Raw genomic sequence first — 22,819 nt, 5'->3', positions numbered from 1 at the left:
AAGTTCTCCACATTCGGTTGCATTGCACAAACGTCCGAAAGGGAAACATTTCCTAGAGCATTTTACATTAGGTCTATCGTCGTTGAATGGAATGTAAGCTCTGAAAAATGAAATAAATGACAGTGGAACATGCGAACCATTATGCGAGACGAAAACTCATACGGATTTCCCTCGAAGGCAAAAGTGGGCCCTAATGTCGTGAATTTTTCAATTCAAAGCACATAAATCTCTTTCTCATGTGTAATTTATATCTAAGCGATCAATCTCAGTTCAATCTAATTCATCCTAAATTAAAAAGTGTGGGCCTATTCAAGTAGCCAGTAAGCATGATAAGGCGGCGTTATAACAGCTTTATATATGTATGTATGTATGTATGTAGGTAGCCACCAACCCTTGCTTGAGTCTTGCTCTGCATGCGGCTCCACTCAACAGTAAGGTCAAATTTTATTACCAATCTGCATTCAACATATCGCTGTATGAAGGGCCAAAAGGGGGTGGCGGACCCGTAAGTAGAAACACTTACGCGAAACCCGCGGGAAATAGAGAATCTCCTTCCAGCCATATGATCCAACAGATTGAGTATTAGAATTTGCAATACTTGTCAAGCTTTCCACGGAAAGGTTTGTTAGAAGAAGGGCGCGTCAAATCTTTTACAACTGTTGGAGAGAAAAGTACTAGCCGCGGACGACTTTTCCTCCTGAGTCCGATTGGCACTCCACTTCATTGTCCAGTTGTAAATTCAATGATGCCCTGATGCTCCCTCCCTCCCCAAAACATGAGAAATTCAATTATAGTGATATGTTATATAGTAGATAAGATTATAATATATATAATAATATGATAATAAAATATGAAAATAAAATGGTATTAACAATAAAATATGACGCAGTGAAACAGCATGCAGTATTATATCGGCCGACATAATTTTTTCTTTTGAATATTTGTGCTACCGATGATATTAGGCTAGTCGAGGGAAGAATGATAAAAATAAACAAAATTCCAGCTTCCATCTGTTTAGGGAGGACAAACAACATATTATTACATCCGACACAAAGACAATTACATTAAAGTCATTTATAAGTAGCAGCATGTAGTGCAAGGATGGCACATTCTCCTAGATTCCGGCTGACCACCTATTACATCGTCCATTTGTGACTTCTCTGATGCCCTAATGCACCCTCTCAATACCCCGCATATAATAAATAAAATAATTATAATAAAATATATAAAATTGAATTTATAGTTGTATATGATATGGATATAGATGTTTCAGAATTTCCATTCTTTAATTGTGATGAATTGAACCTCGTTAGATAGTCTCCAAAATAAGGACGAATTACAATTTCTGGAATAGAACGACATGCTGAAATATTAATAGCAGTGATTATGTTCGTATCTCCGATGACTCCATGATGCTTCTGGAAATTATGTCAATGAATTAGTATAACAAACCAATTATAAATAAGCAATTCATGCACCTCCACTGGACTAGTAGCTATAAGGAATAAGATTGAAAACTTGTTTCTTTGTATATATGTATGTAAGTAGGTAGCCACCATCCTAGCTTGAATCTTGCTCTGCATGCGGACAACCTTCATTATCAAACTGAATTCAACATACTATTGTTTGAATGGCCAATAGAGGGTATGGTGGACCTGTAAGTCAAAGCACTTACGCGAAACCCGCGGGAAATATAGAATCTCCTTCCAATAACATGATCCAACAGAAAGTATAATGAAATTTGCAATATCTGCGAAGTTATCCACGCAATGGTTTGTTATAAGAAGGGCGCGTCAAATCCATTACAACTGTTGGTATAGAAGAACTCATCTACAAGGATGTTACGGTTACTTCAACCCTTGACTCCAGCTGGCACTCCACTACATTGTCCAGCTGTAACTTCAATGATGCCCTGATGCACCCTCCCAATATCACCCATGTTATATGATTTAATTAAATGATTGTTATGTAATAAAATTAAATGCAATAATTTAAGATATAAAAATGTAAGATATCATGCAATAATCTGGAATCGTTGAATGAAAGATGATTAAAATATTAAACACAGTTTGTGCCAACTAGCCTGAAAAAAATACAACGACAATGTTTAGAAGATCTACAAGGATGTTACGGCGCATTCTTCTAGACTCCGGCTGGCACTCCACTCCATCGTCCAGTTGCACTTCAATGATGCCCTGATGTTCCCCTCCCTCCCCATAATTTATTATATGTAGTAATAGTGGAATGTTTTATAACGAAATAGAATATACTGCTATGTGGGGTGAAATTGGACCTAGGGCGTGACATGATTAATATGGGCTAGCATTTGGCTATTTCTAACGTATTTTTGAAACTTCCTACATTGTTGCCATTATTATTGTATTTGTTTGCTGTAAAAGTAATGGCCCATAGTTACCCCCATGGCCCAATATCGCCTCGCATGACAGTATTAAATAATAATATTGGAGCAAGCAATAAAATAATAATTATAAATAAATTAAAAAGGAATAAAACAACTATAATAAAACGAGTTTGTCCTACAGGAACCGCCTTTGTTTCGTTGTTAGAATACCTACAAGGAAGATTGATGTGGTGAGAATATAATAAATTTAGTAAATCCTTTTTTTTTTCTTCATACACGTTGACGAACCCGGGAAATTTTAGAATCTACTTCAAGGCTTGTAAAATATTAATGAACTGTATAGTTTAAAATATATGTAAAACTTGCCATGCGAAGGTTTGTTGAGATGTTCATTTTTGCTACAGCTGTTAAAGTAGATTAACCTGCTTACTATAAAGAATGTATTATATAATATTTTATCTCCTACATACTGTCATGTTGGTCAACTCCATTCTCGTGTATTGCACGGGTATTACCCGCTGCCCTGATGCACTCACTCGAATGCATATGTGTAACATAATATTAATCATTGAATTACATAAATTTCACATAAAAAAGATATTTTCACTCATAACCAGTAATATAATAGAACACCAAAGCACAACAATTTGCGATTGTGTAAACGTGTGCGCCCTATGTTGAAAGCACGGTGCTTGATCGAATAATGGAATCCTGTGGGAATAGTGATTGAGCACGAAAACGATGCAAGTTGCAGATTGACCTAATGCTAGATATTTTAATTATTCGACTATAGATGATGATGAACTATGATGTCAAATTGTGTGTGAACTGCTTCGCCATCTAGATAACCCGTCAAATTAAACTGGAATTAAGAATTCTAACACAAACACCCAATATTTTTGTGATTCCATCGTATTATTGTAGTTTAACGAGAAATGTGTTGTTATATATATGATTATATTGGAATGAAAATATAGTAAATCCTCCATGAGTCGAATTTGTTACTTGATATTGACTCATGGAACCATACTACATTGAATAGATAAATAATCATGCTTTCGATGATGGTCTCCTCAAACAGCCTTCCAAAGAATATTTGAATATGACTTCAATACCGACTCTTGGAGGATTGACTGTAGTATGGTTGTTAACTTTATAAAGGCCCAAGTGAAAATGAAATAAATGTCAAAAGGTAAAAAGCAGCTCTAATCGTTAAAATAATACAATAAACCGTTGTCAATATAAAAAAAATGTTTTAAACAAATTAAACAGAAGAAATTGGGCAGGTTAAGCTCTACAAAAATTTGAATCAACTAAACCATTTTCATTAAAAATATAATGTTACGGCAATTGTTCGTCTCCAAGATTGTTCGCATGTTATAAAACCTGTCTGATTCCTACAATTAATCATCGATACATAGAAACATTTAATTCATTTAATTCATTCGATATCTAAATCTGCCAACCCTGGCCGTAGTCTGTCACATCAGTTCAGCGACAAATCAAATGCAAATGGGTAAAAAAAAACATCGTAGGCCATGCCGCATCATACACTCATAACACAAATACATGTGGACTTGAAACGGAAAATCGGTGCTTTTTTGCCGAAGTATATTGACAGCTATAGAAGGTATGCTATTCACGACTGTGCATTAGTATTAGTAGATAGTTATTAACTTTTTCTGGATTTGCATAGCGTTTGTTATATTTTAATGCAATTTAAGTAAATTTAGGTATTTAGGATAACAAAATATCGATGGCTTAGCAGAATAATTTGTAACGTATCCGATTGGAAGATTATTCAATGCATTTGTTCTATTTATGATGAGTATTTTCCATGTTTCTTATCAAATCCATTACCTCCCTCAGAAATAACTAGCCGTGCAATTTGTTTTTTTATTTTACATACAAGAATATATTTACTAAATGTACATAGAAAGGCCTTATTGTACGGAATGCAGGAATCGAATCCGATATAATTTCTGAAATTTGATCGAATGTATAGTTCACATAAGGGGCCCAAATACAAAGGAGTGGGAGTGACATTGAGTACGGTTTTGAGTTGAGTATACTGAAATGTTTAAAGCTGTACAAGAGTGTTTTTGGAAGACCCTTTCGATATTTTAGATAGGTATAATAAAATAAATAACACAAAGTGCATTTGCTTGTTGTTTATTGTTCAGTGTAATTTAACTTTCGATAGTTGTTCAAATCTTACATCAGGATTTTCTTTTTTTTCTTCCGCTATGGTCCTACTATTTGATTCTCAGACGTACTTGGAACAGACGAAAAGATTCGTGGTATTTGTTTTCAAGTTTTAGCCCAAAAATATTAGCCATCGGTTTCTCTGCACATTGATCGTTGGAAATCTATGGAACGTAACCGATTCACATGGTTCTGTTTTAGGGTTTCTTCGAATATAATTTGCTCCTGTATGTCGGAACATGACAATTCGACATTTTGATGATGAAATTTAAGCGACGTTATAAATTATTAATGAAGGTATAAATCTGTAGACTCAATGACATTTCAATTTACACAATGACAGCTCGCCCGTAGTAACATTTGCCGAGCAATGATTCAAAAGCGATTTCCATACTAACTTCAAATATATTTTAAAAGTAGTTCCAGGGCACGGAAGAATATGAAATTTTGGTTTCTGGCTCAATTTTTAACGTAGAATCATGATATGTATAAACCTGGATACCCCTAAACATTCCGATAGAATAAATTCAATTTATATTCCGATTTCAGTACAAATCTGAAGAATTTTCATAACTATTTTATCTGTGTGAGTATTTTCGTGTAAGATAAACAAAAATGCATGCTCTCCACACGAGCAACAGCATTTCGATATAGACTAACCTAATGCAGCGTACAAGCAACATCATGATAAATCCGAGCAACTGGACAGCATGCTTCGAGTCACCCACACAGATACAATTTTGAAAATACGCACGTAGACCCATTCACCAGTGAACCGAACTCGCTCGGTCCGGGAACTTTGACACTTGAGCGGGGTCTGAGCACATTCAACATTCAGTAGTATGCCCCGCTCAAGTGTCAGATCCCCCGAACCGAGCAAGTTCGTTTGATCGGTGGATATGTCAATAATACGCTTTCACATCCACAATTACAATTTCTCCCTCATGACTACACACTTTGGTTTTGCTGTTTACTCCATAATTTCGAAATCCGCTAGGAATATTGCTTTAACCGGAAACGCGTCGAAAGCTGGAAGGAAATATTTGCGCATATAGTAGCGCAATGCGATCGGAACAAACTCACCAGATTTTTCAGCATATCCATCGTTGTTTTCCCATAACGAATCACATTTTTTTCTTCAACTTCAATTCACACATACACTCACAAGTCAGTTCGTTTTCTCTGCCGTTCGGCCCTCCATGCTCATACAATAGCTTCTAAGAAAAGAATCGCTAATTTTCTTCAACTTATGTGCCATTCATTAGAAAATTCATTGCTTCAAGTAGATCACACATTATTTCTTCGACAGCAATTGCTATCCCGATTTTCAAAACACCGGCTTCACTATCACCATTTGAAATGAAAAAAAAAAATCACAATCGTCAGAATTCGCGGAACTGAATAGGACACATCTGCTCGCGACGGCCTTCTTAACCGAACTGACGTTATAACAGCTTTATATGCGCATATAAGGTGTGATTGTGGTAGTTAGAAGATTTGCTCCCTCTTACCAATACATGTAAACACTAAGCACGTGGTATATCTGTCAAAACACTAAATAGCTTTGAAACAGGCCTAGGCTTAGGAGCATTAATGATGTAGTTATAGGGTTTGTATGCGGTGGAAGTGCTGTTATTGGGCGTGTAGGCATTTTTAGTGTTATTATAATGCATGTCGGCATCTATGACATTAATCAATATTAGGGCTTTGGTTACTCGAGGATTTCCCGTTTCATTTCGTCACCCAACCCTTTTTGACGTCTACTGCTTGTTTTCTGAATGGTACGATGATACTGTATGCCCAGGGAAGTCAAGAAAATTTTCATTGCGAAAAGATTCTGAACCGACCGGGAATCGAACCCAGACAACTTCAGCATGGCTTTGCTTCATAGCCGCGGACTCTAACCACTCGCCCCTTCTAATTGATATCTTCTCGCTAATAAATTAAAATTTACAACTGAAATTGTAAATCTGAATGGTTTATCAAGTTACTACTATGTTGATGTTCAATCCATTCGAATCGTGACGGAATCGGAGTGTCTGAACTTGGAATTAAAGCATTAACAGAGGAAAGATAATAACTCAAACGCGAGCGAAATAACTCTAGCATAAATTATATGCTCTTTCAATTTCCCTACATAGCGATTCTGCACAGACGCTCGAGCTGTAAATATGGCTTTCCTTCCAAATGAAAAACAACGAGGAAGAACAAACTCAAACGTCTTTTCCGCCAACGCCGCCAAGCCATAAACAAAGGGATTCATTCAAAAGAAGCATCTTTTCCAGTACGGGTCTTCGTTGTTGAATATGGTGCACGAAGATTTCCTTCTTTCTGAACTGAGGATACAACAGGGTGGTGGAGAAAGGCGGCGGATGATTGCAGCTATTTAATTTAACCACACGAATGAAAGTGATCTATGGGGTGGGATGCATTTCACTTTAATTCCACGGATTTACCATCGGCAATTCCGATGGGATCTAAATCAAGTCTTCGACAGTGAGGACTATTTATGAGTTTTTTTTTCTTTCCAATCGACGACGATGACTTTCTCTCGTTTCTCAATCTGTGCATCTGTTTATGATCTGATTAAGAGTTCAGATCGCGATTGTTTATTAACTTAGAGAAGCTACTTTCCAGAAATTCACCCAGCGAGCACGTGCCAATCATAAAGTTGGTTCTGGGTAAAACGAAATTTAGAACAACTAACGTATGTTAGTATTATATTTTTACGCTGATGGGCAATTAGATTGCCGTGCATGTTTCCTGATTGAATGTATCTAATTTTTTCTATTGCGTCTCGTTCATACTAAGTAAGTGTCAGTTTGTCAGTTGCAACAGCCAGCGAAGACTTTCCACATTCACTGACACGTCAACAAATTTGTAGGGTTTGCAATACTGTAGTATTTGATTGTAGGATATTGTGAGAGAACAAGAAGACCAGAAGACCATAAAGCCAGGAGAACAGAAGACCAGATGACCAAAAGACAAGTTGATCAGAAGTCCTGAAGACAAGAAGAACAGAAGACCAGAAGACCAGAAGGCCAGCAGAAAAGATGACCAGAAGTTCAGAAGACTAGAAGATCAGAAGTCTAGAACACCAAAAGACCAGAAGATCAGAAGACCAGAAGTCCTGAAGACAAGAAGACCAGAAGAACAGAAGAATAGAAGTCCAGAAGACCAAAAGACTTGTAGATCAGAAGACCAGAAGACTAGAACACCAGAAAACTAGAACACTAGAAGAACAAAAGACCAGAAGGTCTGAAGACCAGACGACCAGAAGACTAGAAGACTAGAAGACCAGAAGACCAGAAGATCAGAAGACCAGAAGATCAGAAGAACAGAAGACCAGAAAATCAGAAGACCCGGAGATTAGAAGCACAGAAGACCAGAACATCAGAGGATTAAAAGACCAGAAGATCAGAAGACCAGATGACCAGAAGGCCAGAAGATCAGAACACCAGAAGACTAGAACATCAAAAGACAAGAAGAACACAAGACCAGAAAACCAGAAAACTAGAACACTAGAAGAACAAAAGACCAGAAGGTCTGAAGACCAGAAGACCAGAAGACTAGAAGACTAGAAGACCAGAAGACCAGAAGATCAGAAGACCAGAAGAACAGAAGACCAGAAGATCAGAAGACCAGAAGGCCAGAAAACCAGATGACCAGAAGACCAGAAGACCAGAATATCAGAAGACCAGAATATCAGAAGACCAGTAGACCAGAAGACCAGAAGACCAGAAGATCAGAAGACCAGAAGACCCGGAGATTAGAAGCACAGAAGACCAGAACATCAGAGGATTAAAAGACCAGAAGATCAGAAGACCAGATGACCAGAAGGCCAGAAGATCAGAACACCAGAAGACTAGAACATCAAAATACAAGAAGAACACAAGCCCAGAAAACCAGAACACTACAAGATCAGAAGGCCTGAAGACAAGAAGACCAGAAGACCTGAACACCAGAAGACTAGAAATCCAGAAAACAAGAAGATCAGAAGTCCAGAAGGAAACAAAACCACAAGACCAGAAGAATAGTTAAACCAGAAGTCTAGAAGACCAAAAGAAGCCCAGAAGACGAGAAGCCCAGCAGGCCACTAAGAAAAAAGACCAGAAGACCAGTAGATCAGAAGGCCAGAAGACAAAACAGCAGAACACCAGAAGACAAGAAGACCAGAAGACCAGAGGACCAGAAGATCAGAAGACCAGAAAGCTAGAAGATCAGGAGACCAGAAGGCCAAAAGACCAGAATATCAGAATATCCTTTTGACATCTCTTTCTGTTGTTTCCTTGATGACATTTTGCTATCTGTTTTTGTCTTTTTCACATAGTTTTGACGTTTTGTGACCACTTTTTGACGTAGTGTTATTCTGTCCTTGACGTTCCTTATCTAATTCGGCATCTTATTAACTTCTCCGTGGTGTCATTTGACGTTTTGACAACTCATCAACATATCACAATTTTTCATATCCTTACAGCATATCTTTAAAGATTTTCTGACATCTCTTGATGACTGTCATTTCAATTTTACATGGCGTATTCTCGATGTCCATACCTCACGCCCCCCTTTCAAGCCTTTTTGTTGCTGTTTTTAATTTCATTGTCGTTTTCCTCGTATCTCTTGACATTTATTCGACATAACATCTTCTATTCTTGTTTGTGTATACGTATCCTGCCATATTCTGGATATCTTTTCGGCTAATAGTAATTTTTTGAAATTGATTCTAGTTAAACTTCGTTTTGTTGATAATTATCTGCGGGTTTTTGGCTTGGCTTCTTTTAACATGGTTTTGTATTTATTTTTAGAAACTTCTGGCGTTTTGATACTGTCTTTTGCTGTTTTTATTGGCGTCTTTCTGACTGGTTTTCGGACGACTATTTAAAGTCTTTCTATTGTCTTGTTGGTGTTAGTTCTAGTTTTTTTTGTTTACTTATTCCCGTGATGTAACGGTTTTAAAATAATAAGGGAATTTTAGTGATATGTTGGCGCCTATTTTTAAATAATTTGACATATTTTTTCGTCTTATTCATGTTTTATCAGCATTTCAACGTTTGTTACGTCTCCTGCAATTTTGTTGGCGTCTTTTTCTGGTCTTTCTGATGTCTTTTAAGATTCTGTTTGGGACGTATCTGCAAAGTATGGCATCATTTTTTTATTCGTTTCTTGATGTCATTCATTCATTCAACATGACGTCTTCTATGCTATTTTATTAAGTCCTTTAAACCTCTTTATGGATTATTGATGTTGTTTTTTCTTAGTGTTTTTTATCATCTTGTTTTGAATTCGTCTTTTTACTGTTTTAGTGTCCTTTTGGCGTCTTTATGACTGGTTTCTGACATTTTCCTGACGTTTATTAACCCTTTCAAGGGGTTTGTTGTCTTTTTGATATTTTGTTTTATATTTTTGGAGTTTCTGTTGTTGTTCTACTATTTTTTATTCTTAAACCCTCTCAAAACCTTTGGTAATATTTTTGTTTTTTTGGTGCCTTTTTAAAAAATTTCAAATATGTTTCAATGTTTTTTTGTCTTATTATAGGCATGAGCTTCACTTCTTTTTAACGTCTTACCAATGTATTTAAAAAAAAATCTTGTTATGTTTTGGACATCCTTTTGATTATATCCTTACATTTATAATGCTTACATGCGTTTTATTTCTAACTTATACTCACACCTTTTTTAATCTCTTTGAGTCTCTTCTTTGACATCTTCCTGGTGTTTTTCAGAGGAAAATAGGGTATCAGTTCACATCCTTTTATCATATTTTTGAAGATATTTTCCAACGTTTCTCTGACGTTTTCTTGTCGTGTTTGACACGTTTTTGACGTAGTCTTTGACGTAGTCATCTTTTTGGCATCTGTTAGACATCTTTTTAATGTCTTTTGACGTTAGTTTTTGAGATCTCTCCGATGTATAGAATTTTTGTATATCCTTATAACATATTCTTAAAGGTATTCTGACATTTATTTGATGACACCACGAGGCCTTTTTGAATTTGCATGGCGTATTTTTTATGTCTCTGCTTCATTTTTACGTTCATTTCATGCCTTTTTGATTATGTAGTCTTGTTGTCTTTTTATTGGCATCTTTTTGACGTTTATTCATCAAAACGTCTTCTATTTTTATTTTGGACATCTGCAGTTATCTTCTTTACACATTATTCAAGTGTTTTTTCTTGCTTTTTTTAATGTATGTTATGAATTTTCTTCACCATTTTTTATGTTTTATCTCTGTTCAGTGTCAGTTGGCGTCTTTATGACTAGTTTTTGACATCTTCCTTGACGTTTATTACGTCCCTTTAATGTTTTTTATTGTTTTAATAATATCTGTTTTTCCTTTTTTGGTTTTTGTTGTTGCTCTTGTAGTTTTCTTTTTACATTTAACATCTTCTTAACATCTATTGTTCATGTTTCTGTTTTTTTCGCGCCTTCTCAATTTGTTTTACAGTTTGTTTTAATGTTTTTTTGTTTTTTTTTGTTGACATTGGCTTGACTTTTGTTTAAGGTTTTTTTCACGTAATTTAGACTATTTTCTATGACTATATTTTTACAATTTTTATAGCTTTCTGCTGCTTTTTTACTAATATTCACATCTTTTTTTGTTCTCTTTGCGTCTTTTTGTTTTTCTATGAAATCTTTCAGAGAATATTTTTGTATCCGTTCACGTTGTCCTATCTCTGACGTTTTTTTTTTTACTTTTCTAGACACGTTTCAACGTAATCTCTAATATCTTATCGATTTTTTGCCATCTATTTGACGTCTTTCCAGTGTTTTTTGACTCTAGTTCTTGAAATCTCTCCGATGTATGGATTATTTTTATATCCTTATAACTTATTCTTGAAGGTATTTTGGCACCTTTTTGATGACACTACGAGGCGTTTTTAAAAATTTCATGGAGTATTTTTTACCTGTTTGGTTATGAAGTCTTATTGTCATTTTCTTGGTATCTTTTTGACGTTTATTCAAAATAACGTCTTCCAGTCTTATGTTGGACATCTGCTGCCATCTCTTGATACCTTTTTGGCAAATTGTCACACCTTTGATTATTTTTATTCAATCTTGATGTCTTTTTGTCGCCTGTTTGACGATAATCACCATTGTTTAAGCTTCTTGGCTACTTTTTACGTCATTTTTTTACAATCTTCTGGTGTAGTTTTAACACTCATTAACCCTTTTTTAAAGTATTTTTACATCTCTCTGGCTGGTTTTTTGATTGACTATTGAGTGTCTTTCTGTTGTCTTCTTGATATTTCTTTTCATCTCTATCGGTCTCAATGTTGACTTTTTCACGTAATGTAACGGTTTATTTATTTCGCATTTGATGCATTTTTTTCGTTATATTTTGTATTTTTTTGTCTTATTGACCTTCCATGTATTTATTGCGTTATTTTACATGTTTTTTTTTTTTGTGTTGAATATCTTGTTGGTCACCTGATTTTCTAGACGATTTTTTGAAGTCATCCTAATATTTTATTTGACATCACCAGAATGACATCAAGAGTATGTCAAATTACATAAAAATGATGTCCGAAATGTGTTAAAAAGACAAGATGCCAATAATACGTAAAGAGTCGTCATAAAATCGGCTAAAAGATGCAAAAACATGTCAAATCACATCAATAGTAGTCAAAGAGAATTTATAAAGACATCAGAATGAACGCCTTAAAATAACATCAGAAAGACTTTAGAACAAGTCATTTTTAGTGGATACAAAGAAAACAAAATGTATACACTGGAAAGACCGCAAACATTTTTAAGAAAATGTGAAAAGGAAGGTAAAACGATCATTAAAAACCATAAAAAGTCGTAAAAAGTCGTCAGAAAGACGTTGCTAAGCTGATGTTAAAGTTGAAGCCCAGCAACCAGCAGGTGATAAAGTGAAGTCAAGAAGGCATCAAATGTGTCAAAACGGCGTCAACAAAACGTCAAAATCTGAACCAGTTTGAAGACATTTCCAATTCCAATTTAAAGTAAAACTTCAATCCAAAATATATTCAATCTCCGTTTTACAAACCCTGTTCAAAGTGCAGCAATTTCTTTCCGAAACCAACACGTTGATTTTCTGGCCCAACGCTACACCGCTCATAATCCACTTTTATGACCATTATTACGCATTATGTGCAGCTATTTTATTTGTTTATTCGGTGCACCTCCTGCTGTATACCTTTCTGATCTCCGGCCGACTGACCGGCCGATGCATGCAAGACCCTATGTAGTCAAAGCGCTCAACCGACGATGATGGGTGACGATGGACGAACGTAAAATCGTTTACGTTGAACTAGCGGATACTATATAGCACTTTCTAGCATGGGGTTTCGATAGAAGAAGCGATAAACGCGCAGCTATTCAAAAAGACCAAGCTGAGGGTCGTAGGTTCGAATCCCACCGGTCGAGGATCTTTTCGTAGTGAAGATTTTGTTGACTTTCTAGGGCATTGGATATCTTCGTGCTTGCCACACGATATACACATGCAAAAATGGCCAATCGACAAAGAAAGCTCTCAGTCAATAATTATAAAAGTGCTCGTAAGAAAATTACCTGAGAAGCAGGTTCTGTTCCAGTAGGGGTGTAATGTCAGAAAGAAGAAGAAGCATGGTGAACATGCAGCATACCGCGAGGTATCGGTTTCGTAGAAATGGAACTCCCTTTTTCACGTAGAGTTCACCACGGTTGGTGGTGTGGCATGTTCGGATCGGAGATTGAAAAATCTACGACGCACAGTGGTGCGTCTTCATGCAAAAGTCGGACAAAACCTTAAAACCAACTTCACTAGGTGCTCAAAATAACCTACATGGAAATAAACATAAATTTTGGCTTTTGGGTGTACTTCAGCTAGATTAAATTTGTTACCGTTTAATATATTAATACAAAAAGGCTATTTAAAAAAAAATTACTTTTGAACTTTTGTCCAGCCATGCGCCGCTGTGCGAGCTCCATTCCTGCCTACCGCCCGTGAACTGTTTTGTCAGTTTTTCACACATCACGCTGTCAGAGTGGACAGGCCCAAGATAGAACGACGACGACGACGATCAGCATTGGAATGTTGGCGTCGTGATTGGTGATGCTGATGTTGCTTGTCTATATTTGCTGGACGATGGTTGTCTTTTAGCGTTTTTTTTAATGTTTGATGTTTATAGAATAGAAAGAAAATGTTAGTGGGTAAATTTCTCGTATGTTTACGGAAACTGTTGACCATTGCTTGTTTCGAGAATTTTGTGGCGTTTTAGAGTTTATGTTTACCTGTTGTAACTTAATTTCGTTGACTTGGAGAATTTCTAAGCGGAATTCTATATCTTCATGGCCCCCGCATACCAAATCTCATAAGTCCTGGATTTACAGTAATGCGCCGAACCATAAATCTGTATTTGACTTATTTGTACCATTTTATCAGTTTTGCCAGCGCAAAAATATTGTGTTTTGAATAAAGTGCAAAAATATGGTTATACATATTGAGTTTTATCGATTTGACTTAAGCAGTGTTGCCAGCTATTACATACTTTTGAACCCTTTAGAAATTCATGTATTACAGTTGAAGAGTATTCCTCTTATTCTGAGCATTCAATTTTTCTATTTCATAATTCATAAATTCCATGATTTTGACATTTTCTTAGTTCTTTTAAAGTAGTATTGCCAGCCGCATGAGCATTTATGCTTTGGCCAACTGTATGGCTTCCTCAAACTCTGGTAAACATTTGGTATCGATATAGTTAATATTTATTAATGTATGTTATACCCTAGTATTTCCACATCTAGCCGTTGATCTTTTCAAAAACATTGTGATAATCCTGATTATTTTTCACGAGGATGTGGAGTGCGTTCCATCACAAATTTTGACTGCCTCTATCCGAAATACCACTTGTAATTATTCCAGGCAGTCTGTCAGTAACACTTTGAGGTATCGCTTAGACATTTTCTCAAGGATGCTTAAAGAATTTATTTAATTTGGATTCGTTGAAATTACCATTTAATTTTTTAGGTGAAATGTTTCCTTAGTAGTATTTTTTGGTAAATTTTCTTTATTTCTGTGTTGAATTTGAACATAAATACTACCAAGTACATTTTCCTGCAGATTTTTTAAGATTCTCATTAAAATACATTTACAGATTCCATTAGAAGTAAATCCGAAGAAAATTCTGAGAACACCTTCTGCCAGAGATATCTTCATCCACAATTTACACCTGCAGCTTCAAGTTGGAGGGTTTTTCCCTAACGTTTGCTGAAAAAAAATCAAACAAAAATTTCGAGTGTGGTTTAAGAATTGAGGAGACATCAGACAGAAGAAGGAGACGACAGGAAGATGTCATGAAAACAACAAGCAGATGCCAAAAGTGCTTCAAGAAAGTAACCAAGAAGGCGTTAAGAAGACATTCAGAAAACCTGAAGTTACTTTAGAACTGTCGTAAAAATGTCAAGTCAATCGTATTTCTAGAAGCCGAGATCCTACCCTCTTAACTTGACAATTTTGTATGGAAAAACGGCCAATGCGTTATTTATTCTGTCCAGTACTGAAAGTGTATAAGAACTTATCAAAACGACATTAACGACAAGAAAACGTCACAATTATGCTTAAAACAACATACAGACGCCAAAAAGATGCAAAAACGATGTGACAAAACGTCAATAATAAAATTAAAACACCAATGAGACGTCAAAATTAGTCAAAACGATCTCAACAACGAGAAGACCTCAACAATACGTTTTAAAATTCAACAAGACTCCATAGGGATATGGAATGTGCCACCTTAGAGGCTGAACCCGCCTTGGTTTCCACGAGTGTCATTTCCCCGATCGCCTGTTCCTCGAATGATTTTTTTTTCCAAATGCCAGTTCCCCGAATGACCCGTTTCCTCGAAAAGTTATGCAGTTCAAGAAGATGCCAGAATAGTATCCAGTGACAGGGCGGTGAGCTAGGATGAATGAGGAGTAATCAAAATAGTACCAATGAGTTACATAGAATATCCAATGTTGAAACATTGGAACAAATGTCAAATAAAATAAATAATAATTTCAGGCAAAAATCGTTACAATCTTCTATTGCCACGATTAATGCGTTATATGTTTAGGTTAAGTTAGGTTAAGTATATTCAAAGCGTTTTTTTTTCTCTTACAAGCAGGTGAAATCAACTCACTTGTAAAAAATCTGAACTGCTACGGCAAATGAAATGTAATATGTTGTTAACAAAATGTTAATAAAATCTTAAATTTGTTTTACCAAATTAGGATGATAGTGTTGTCTAATAACACAGAACACCTAGATATCAGAAATGAATGTAATGTTTGGAATGATACTAATAAAGATAGTAAAAAAAAAAAGCGGTAATCAAAAGAAGGAGATATTCGGTCATTCTCTACACGGAGAGATCAGGCTACCCAAAAAAAAGTTCTTTTAACTCAAATTTGGGTAAACTGCATTTAGTTTTTACCCACGGTTGGGTTGTTTTGCCTCTCTCGCAACAGCAATGTTGTCAAAAATAAAGAGAGAGACGCACCGATCCAGCGTCGAATTTCAATGGAATAAGCAAAATTTGGGCTCTTTCGAGCTTACCCGACATTAAGTTGTTTTAACCCACTAGGGAGCACGGTGCTCCCTTGACCGTTATTATCAGAAAAAAATCTCCATCAAATCTGTGCTCACCAGTCGTTTTCTATAGCTAAGCTGCATGTCGGGGCAAAATTTTAAAAAAATCGTAGGGCCCGTTTTGCAGTTACGCCCTTTTTATTGTATTCAAAGGAAATTTGAGATATTTGAACGGATTTTCATTGGCCGTGATTATCAGTAATATACCAGTAATATACCATCAAAATTTGGTTCAAAGTTGTTTTCTTTAGTTATTTGTGACCTCTTGGTGGAGTTTTGAATGAAAAAATAGGCGAAATTCGAAGTTACGCCGTTTAAGCTGAAAACTTAACATCCGTTTAAGCTGAAAACTTAATCGATTGGTCACTCGCTGGTGGTGACCAATCGATTAAGTTTTCAGCTCAAACGGGTGTTCAGTTCTCCAGATCCGTGCTCTTGAATATTTGAGGTTTGGCTTCGATTAATCTTCACCTTAAAACGAATAATTAGGCATTGTAATACCGATAAGCATGTTCAAATAATTTCAATGACATATTGTAACTACATGTCGCCAAAGTATTTCACAATTGATCAATTTTTCAAAGGCTCATGCGCTGTAAGGCATTACGGAGCCATTTATGTGACATTATTATTATTCAAAAAATATTGTTATGGTCCAACTAGTCACCCTTTCGGCTGTTCCGGCTAACATTGTACTGCACTAGAACTTGAACTACAATCGCTTAGTAATGAACTATAAGCTAAATTATGGAACTCTAGACCACTGTCAATACTTTTGTGATCATTTGTAGCATACATTACTTCATTTAGATTTTGCACATATCTACAATTTTTCCTTTGGGTTTCCCGGTCTTTTCGATTACACAAACCCACAAATACAATAGTGAAAGAAATTTATACATCAATTTACTCATTCTCAGGCTAATTCGCGAAGAGGAAGCATCAGTACTTGAAATACGCTTTAAAGAAGTATTATTATTTTATTTCATTGATTTTAAAATCATAACACTTGCAGAGCTTAATGTTACATATCTTCCTTATGCATAAAACCTCTCTTGAGAAGATTCTAAGCCTTTAGCCCGTATTTCATTTCCCGGAATTTCTTTATCCCGAATTTAATAACACTGAACGCACTGTTACGGTGAATGCTATTATCCTGAATATATTATTACCTTGAACGATATTATCCCGTGATAATGTAATTTCGAAGTAATACCATTCCTGGAACTGGAACTCACGGTGATGGTCTTCAGGTATTCGAGCTTATGGATCTCAAAGTTAAGGGGTATATTTTAACCAGTTTTGGTTAACGGAAAATTGTAATTTTTTCTGTGGCCCTGTTGATTTCTTGCTGGTCTACCTACCATAATATGGTTTGAATCTTACACAAACTGAAAATTTATATGTAAACTTTATTTTTTTAATCGCGAGCTGTGCTTGTGAAGTGAAGACACACCAGCTGCTATGACCCTTCACAAACGAAAAAAATATCATGCTTTGGAAGCTACACAAAGTTTTTCAAACTGACGAAGACAAACAATTAATATTAAGCTCTGTAAATGCTACGATTTTGAATTTCATGTAACAAAATAATTACGGATGTTCTAAACTTTGCATTATATTCTTTCATTTGGAATCGTTGCTTCCTACGTCGATGATTTTATTTTATTCCATACCATGCTACTCATTACCGAAAACTTATCTCTTTGAGTACTTTTTGATGTATGCTTCGAATTTGATTTACAACAGGTAGCAATCAGTAGCATTTAAAATAATCTGAATCGTTAGTATTTTAGTTCACCAACCTATCCAGAATATTGTGCTACATGAGCTAATTTGGTTACATGATGAAATTAGCTCCGTAATGACTTAAAGCACTTGAGCCTATGGAAAATCAGTTGATAGTGAAAGACTTTTGTGCCATGTTAGTGCAATGTGTCATTGAAAACATTTGAACATGCTCAAGAGTATTAGAATGCCTAATTATTCGTTTTAAAATTAGTGTTTTCAATGGTTACACCTTAAAAAGGGCGTTACTTCAAATTTCGCCTATTTTCTCATTCAAAACTCCACCAAGAGGATACAAATAACTAAAAAAAACAACTTTGAACCAAATTTTGATGGTATTTTAATTTTGATAATCAAGGCCAATGAAAATCCGTTCAAATATCTCAGATTTCTTTTGAATAAGTAGACTTATACAATAGAAAGGGCGTAACTGCAAAACGAAAATTTTGCCCAGACATGCAGCTTAGCTATAGAAAACGACTGGTGAGCACAGATTTGATGGAGATTTTTTTCTGATAATAACGGTCAGGGGAGCACCGTGGGGAGACTTCGAAAGCCAACGCTGGGTAGATTTTTTTTCGCTGTTTTTTTTCTTTTTTTCGCTGTTATCAAACGAAAACTATCTAATTATAGCTTTATTCCACGGAAGAGCCGAATTGCGTCAAAAGAAGTCAAAGTTGGGTTGATTTGTGGCTCCGTGTACTAAACACATGATGCGAAAACAGGCAAGCTCGATCGAACTTTAAAGAACCGCCAATGGATCATTGAAGGTAATTTTTACCGGTGCTCACCGCATCAAAACAAAGGCGCCACTGTATATGGGATTTAACATTGTGACAGCATTGCTATTCTGTCAAACACACAAGGCTACGGTGGCGCTATCTATGCTTTCCATAGCGGCTGTTTAGGTTATTTTAGTAATCCATTAAAATAAGAAGAGGGCTTATTAGTTGGCCGGTTCAGACATCACTTTGAAATATATAATGTTCGACCAAGGTATTTAAAAGGGTGCTAGTTCAATGTTTTAAATAGAGAGGTTGTATGCACAGTTACCCACACATTACAAAACACTTTAAATGCACACAGAAAATTGTGACTAGATCAATCTCGAAAAACGTTCAAAATGAGACACAATTCAGCGACTTTTGTGCTTTTCTGTCATTGTTGCAAGAAAAAGTCTGAAAATATGAACATAAATTAGTTTTCACAGCTCAAAACTTCGTGCTAAAAAATAAAACTTTTAAGAGCACAAGACAAGCTGAAATATTCCATTTCACACCAGTTTAGCAGCAACAGAATTGGACCATGTATAGCCCATTTGAATATAAATATCGTTTGAATGCACAATCACGGTATTCTAGAACTAGAAAATTTGAATTAAACTTAAATTTATTGTAATTCTTTTGAAAACTGTGTGTTCTGCGGTAACCGCCAAGTTCCACCGCAGCTGTCAAAGCCCTAAAGCAAGTTTGAAAATCATTGTATCATTAAACGAAACCATCTAATCAAAGAATGCTTGTAGAGTTTAAAACGTTGAAAACCAGCAGAACACAACAGTCATTAGCGTGGTTATCATCGGTATCATCGCAGCCGATCGATGATGCTGTGTTAAAATCGGTAATGTTACAGCTGCGGTAGCTTTATGTCTAACCGTAGAACGGAAATTTATTTCTAAAATGGCAATAAACCATAAAATACGCTTAGGTATGCGAGCGTTACGGCTTATACACAAATTTTATTTTTTTTATACAAAAAGCGTTACGGAGGGGAGGGCGTTACGTAATAAATGGACGCTGCCTAAAGGAACTTTTCTCCACTTCCCTGGGCATTGAATATCATCGTACCTGTCACACGATACGCGAATTCAAAAATGATGAATATGCAAAAAAAGCTCTTGCTTGATAACTGTGGAAGTTCTCATTAGGACACTGAGCAGAGAAGCAGACTCTGTAAATATTCATGAATTTTATATATTGAAAGGATTCCGAAATAAATGGCCGAATACGACCCGAGAAATCACTAGAATATTTCCTAACTCAGGTTCTTAGTTTGTTGATTATGGATGAAACCTAAGGGTTACACCGTTTACTCATAGCATTAGAATATAATTTACAACATTACAAAATAAATGAACTCATTACGCGTGGACGGGTAAATTATGAATGAAATTGTGAAAAAAAAATCACGTGCTCAGGTGAACCCACGAATTAATGAATTTAAAAACCATGCGGATTGGTTTACCGAACAAGTCAATACATGTGTCAATATAGCATTTTTCCGTTTGCCCTAGGAATAATCGTAGCAAATACTGAGATGAATAAATGGAATATAACTTGAAGTAACTCATAAGGCAGCATCCATTTATTACGTAACGCTAAAATTGGATTTTTTTAATCCTTCCCCCTCCTTAACGCTTTTTGTAGAAAAAAAAATTTTTATATGAGCCGTAACGCTTCAGTCTACTCCACCCTTCCCCTAGAGCGTTACGTAATTCGTGGATGCCGCCTATCACGAACAATAAAGTCATATTCACCGATCACTAATCATAAACTTCTCCTATCTCTTTCCATTACAGATCATGGCAGCCAAAGCGCAAGTTAAAACCGCAATGCAATTCGTTGAAAACGTGATTCGGAAATAGCTGCTGGGGAAAAAAAAATGTGAAATTCAGTTCGATGCATTTAACGCGAAATTTTGTGCAATAATCGACAACAAGTGAGTGAGTGATCGCAAGCCGAAACAGTGCAAGGGAGAGTGCGTCGGTTGTGCGCGCCTTCGTAAGATGCCTTGGGGCTGTCTCTGTTCCAAGGAAAAGAAACGCCCGCAAATTAGTAGTCCCATCCTCAAGGTAAGTCCACGTGAGAAGGCTAAACAGCTTTCAATTGTATGTCTTTATAAGGGGCAGGATAGGGCATGGGAGTAGCTAGAGGGAGGGGGGAAGGATTTTCGAAATGAACTGGTTTCTACAAAAACTTACATTATGTGTTCCTGTTCACGATGAGAGGGGTTCCAATAAATTGATCAGATGAAGTTAAGTATCTAGGACTCATGCTAAATAAACATCTAACTTTCAAAAATCACATTGAGGGCATTTACGCCAAATGTAACAAATTTGTAAAATGTCTGTTCCCACTTAAGAGAAAATCAAAAAAAAAAAATCTTAAAAACAAGTACTTGATCCTCGAACAAATTTTCGGGACAGCCAAATTGTATGCTGTACCACTATGGCCTAGCTGTTGTAATACCAGGAAGAAAGCTCTGCAGAGGATTCAAAATAAAGTTTTGAAGATGATTCTGACGCTCCCTCCCAGGTATAGTACTAATGAGTCAAAAAAATTCCAATGTTGAAACATTGGAACAAATTTCGGATAAAGTTATTAATAATTTTGGATAAAAATTTCATCACGGGATCGCATTCTCACGTTTTTAAGACAGATCAAGAGTTCAAGATCATCGTCTATAATCACGTATCCGAATTTTACTTCACATTTTGGTATTGCAATACTTTTATCTTCAACAATGGAATTTGTTAAAAATTCGAGAGCATTTTCAATACCAAGTTTTGTTTGCAAAGAAAAGGCAACATCAAGATTACAATTGATGCATGTTTCATATGTCAGCTCGCGAATAATTGAAAGTAGAGCCGATAGGATTGAGAATCGCTTCATGAGATATTTGATATGTAACAGGGTCATGATCCGAATCAAAATCAGCATGAGTAATCAGTTGGCTACAAAGGTGACTGGAGTCGGTTAAGACCAATTCAATCGTAGATGGGTTTCTAGAAGATGAAACACAAGTTAGGCTTTCAGGGTATTGAATTGAGGAATATCCTAAAGAGCACTCATCAAATAAAATTTTGCCGTTGGAATTGCTTTGCGATTTGTTCCATGAGCGATATTTGGCGTTTAAGTCACACATGTCAAAAAATCGTGACTTTTTGAGATTTGAGAGTCATTTTCTGCAAATCAGTTTGAAGTTTGAAAGTAAATTTATCAATTTATGGTTTCAAATAACAAAAAAGGTATATTTTATATGCCTATGAAAATATGATTGTTTTCGCTGAAATCCGTGAATTTAATTTTTGAACTAACTCGCCCTTCCCTGAAGGAAATCTTGGCAACGCCCATGGGATAGGGTGCTCGGAACCGGTGCGAGTTCTTCCATTCAAGAAAAGGAGCGAAATCGAGGAAACGGCGAAGATGCTGATAGCTTCATTAGGATTGCGATGCAAATTGAAATGCGTCGCCGTTTCGAATGGATGGATATGTGGTGGCTTCCGTGGTTTCTGCAGGGCGGTCGCTCATACCTTCCTTCGATGGTGACAGCTTCGGCGATCTGTGCATCGTGATTAACTCATAATCGTAAGCCCTTTTCCCCGAATGAATGCAGAAAAAAAGAATGGCGCAACCTACTTCCGTTTTTGCGTGCGGAACCAAGTACCGTAAAACGGGAAAGCTTTGAAAATGTGAGTTGTTTTGATAGTTGTGGGTCCTACAACGAATTAAAAAAAAAAAACAAATCAGATGAGCAAAACATTTATTAATTCACATTCTTCATAAACAATCTCAAATCCAGCTTCAACTGAAATGAAGTAAACAAGTAGATTGGTTGTGGATTTTTATGGGCTTATAAACCCATTATCAAAGTTGCCCCAATATGAAAACCGACTTTAAGTTATATGAAAAACTAGTGGTCCCGGCAAACTTCATCTTGCCATCAAGTAGGCTGTTGAAAGCCGTTATAAATCGTCCCATAGAAAATGACAGTTCCGTTTACTCTCGTTTTTCCGACTTTCCCGGTGAATATCCTGGAACTTTTATACCCACAAACACGTCGGAACACTTGACGAACAAAATGGAGAAAGTATCATCCAAACTCGTTGACCCGT

At 36.1% G+C, this 22,819-nt stretch overlaps 1 protein-coding gene across 1 annotated transcript in view; it reads left to right on the top strand.

The window, feature by feature from the left end:
• LOC5576344 overlaps positions 1 to 22,819 on the top strand; it is an 877,728-nt gene that overhangs the window by 208,677 nt on the left and 646,232 nt on the right. Inside the window, 1 exon segment of the mRNA XM_021837621.1 lies at positions 20,504 to 20,776. Coding sequence (XP_021693313.1) covers positions 20,711 to 20,776 — 66 coding nt within the window. The 5' untranslated portion in view covers positions 20,504 to 20,710.

The sequence above is a fragment of the Aedes aegypti genome, chromosome 1, assembly GCF_002204515.2.
Source record: "Aedes aegypti strain LVP_AGWG chromosome 1, AaegL5.0 Primary Assembly, whole genome shotgun sequence".
Taxonomy (NCBI): Eukaryota; Metazoa; Arthropoda; class Insecta; order Diptera; family Culicidae; genus Aedes; species Aedes aegypti.
The sequence above is the reverse complement of the archived record's forward strand: the minus strand, read 5'-3'. Positions and strand labels throughout refer to the sequence as shown.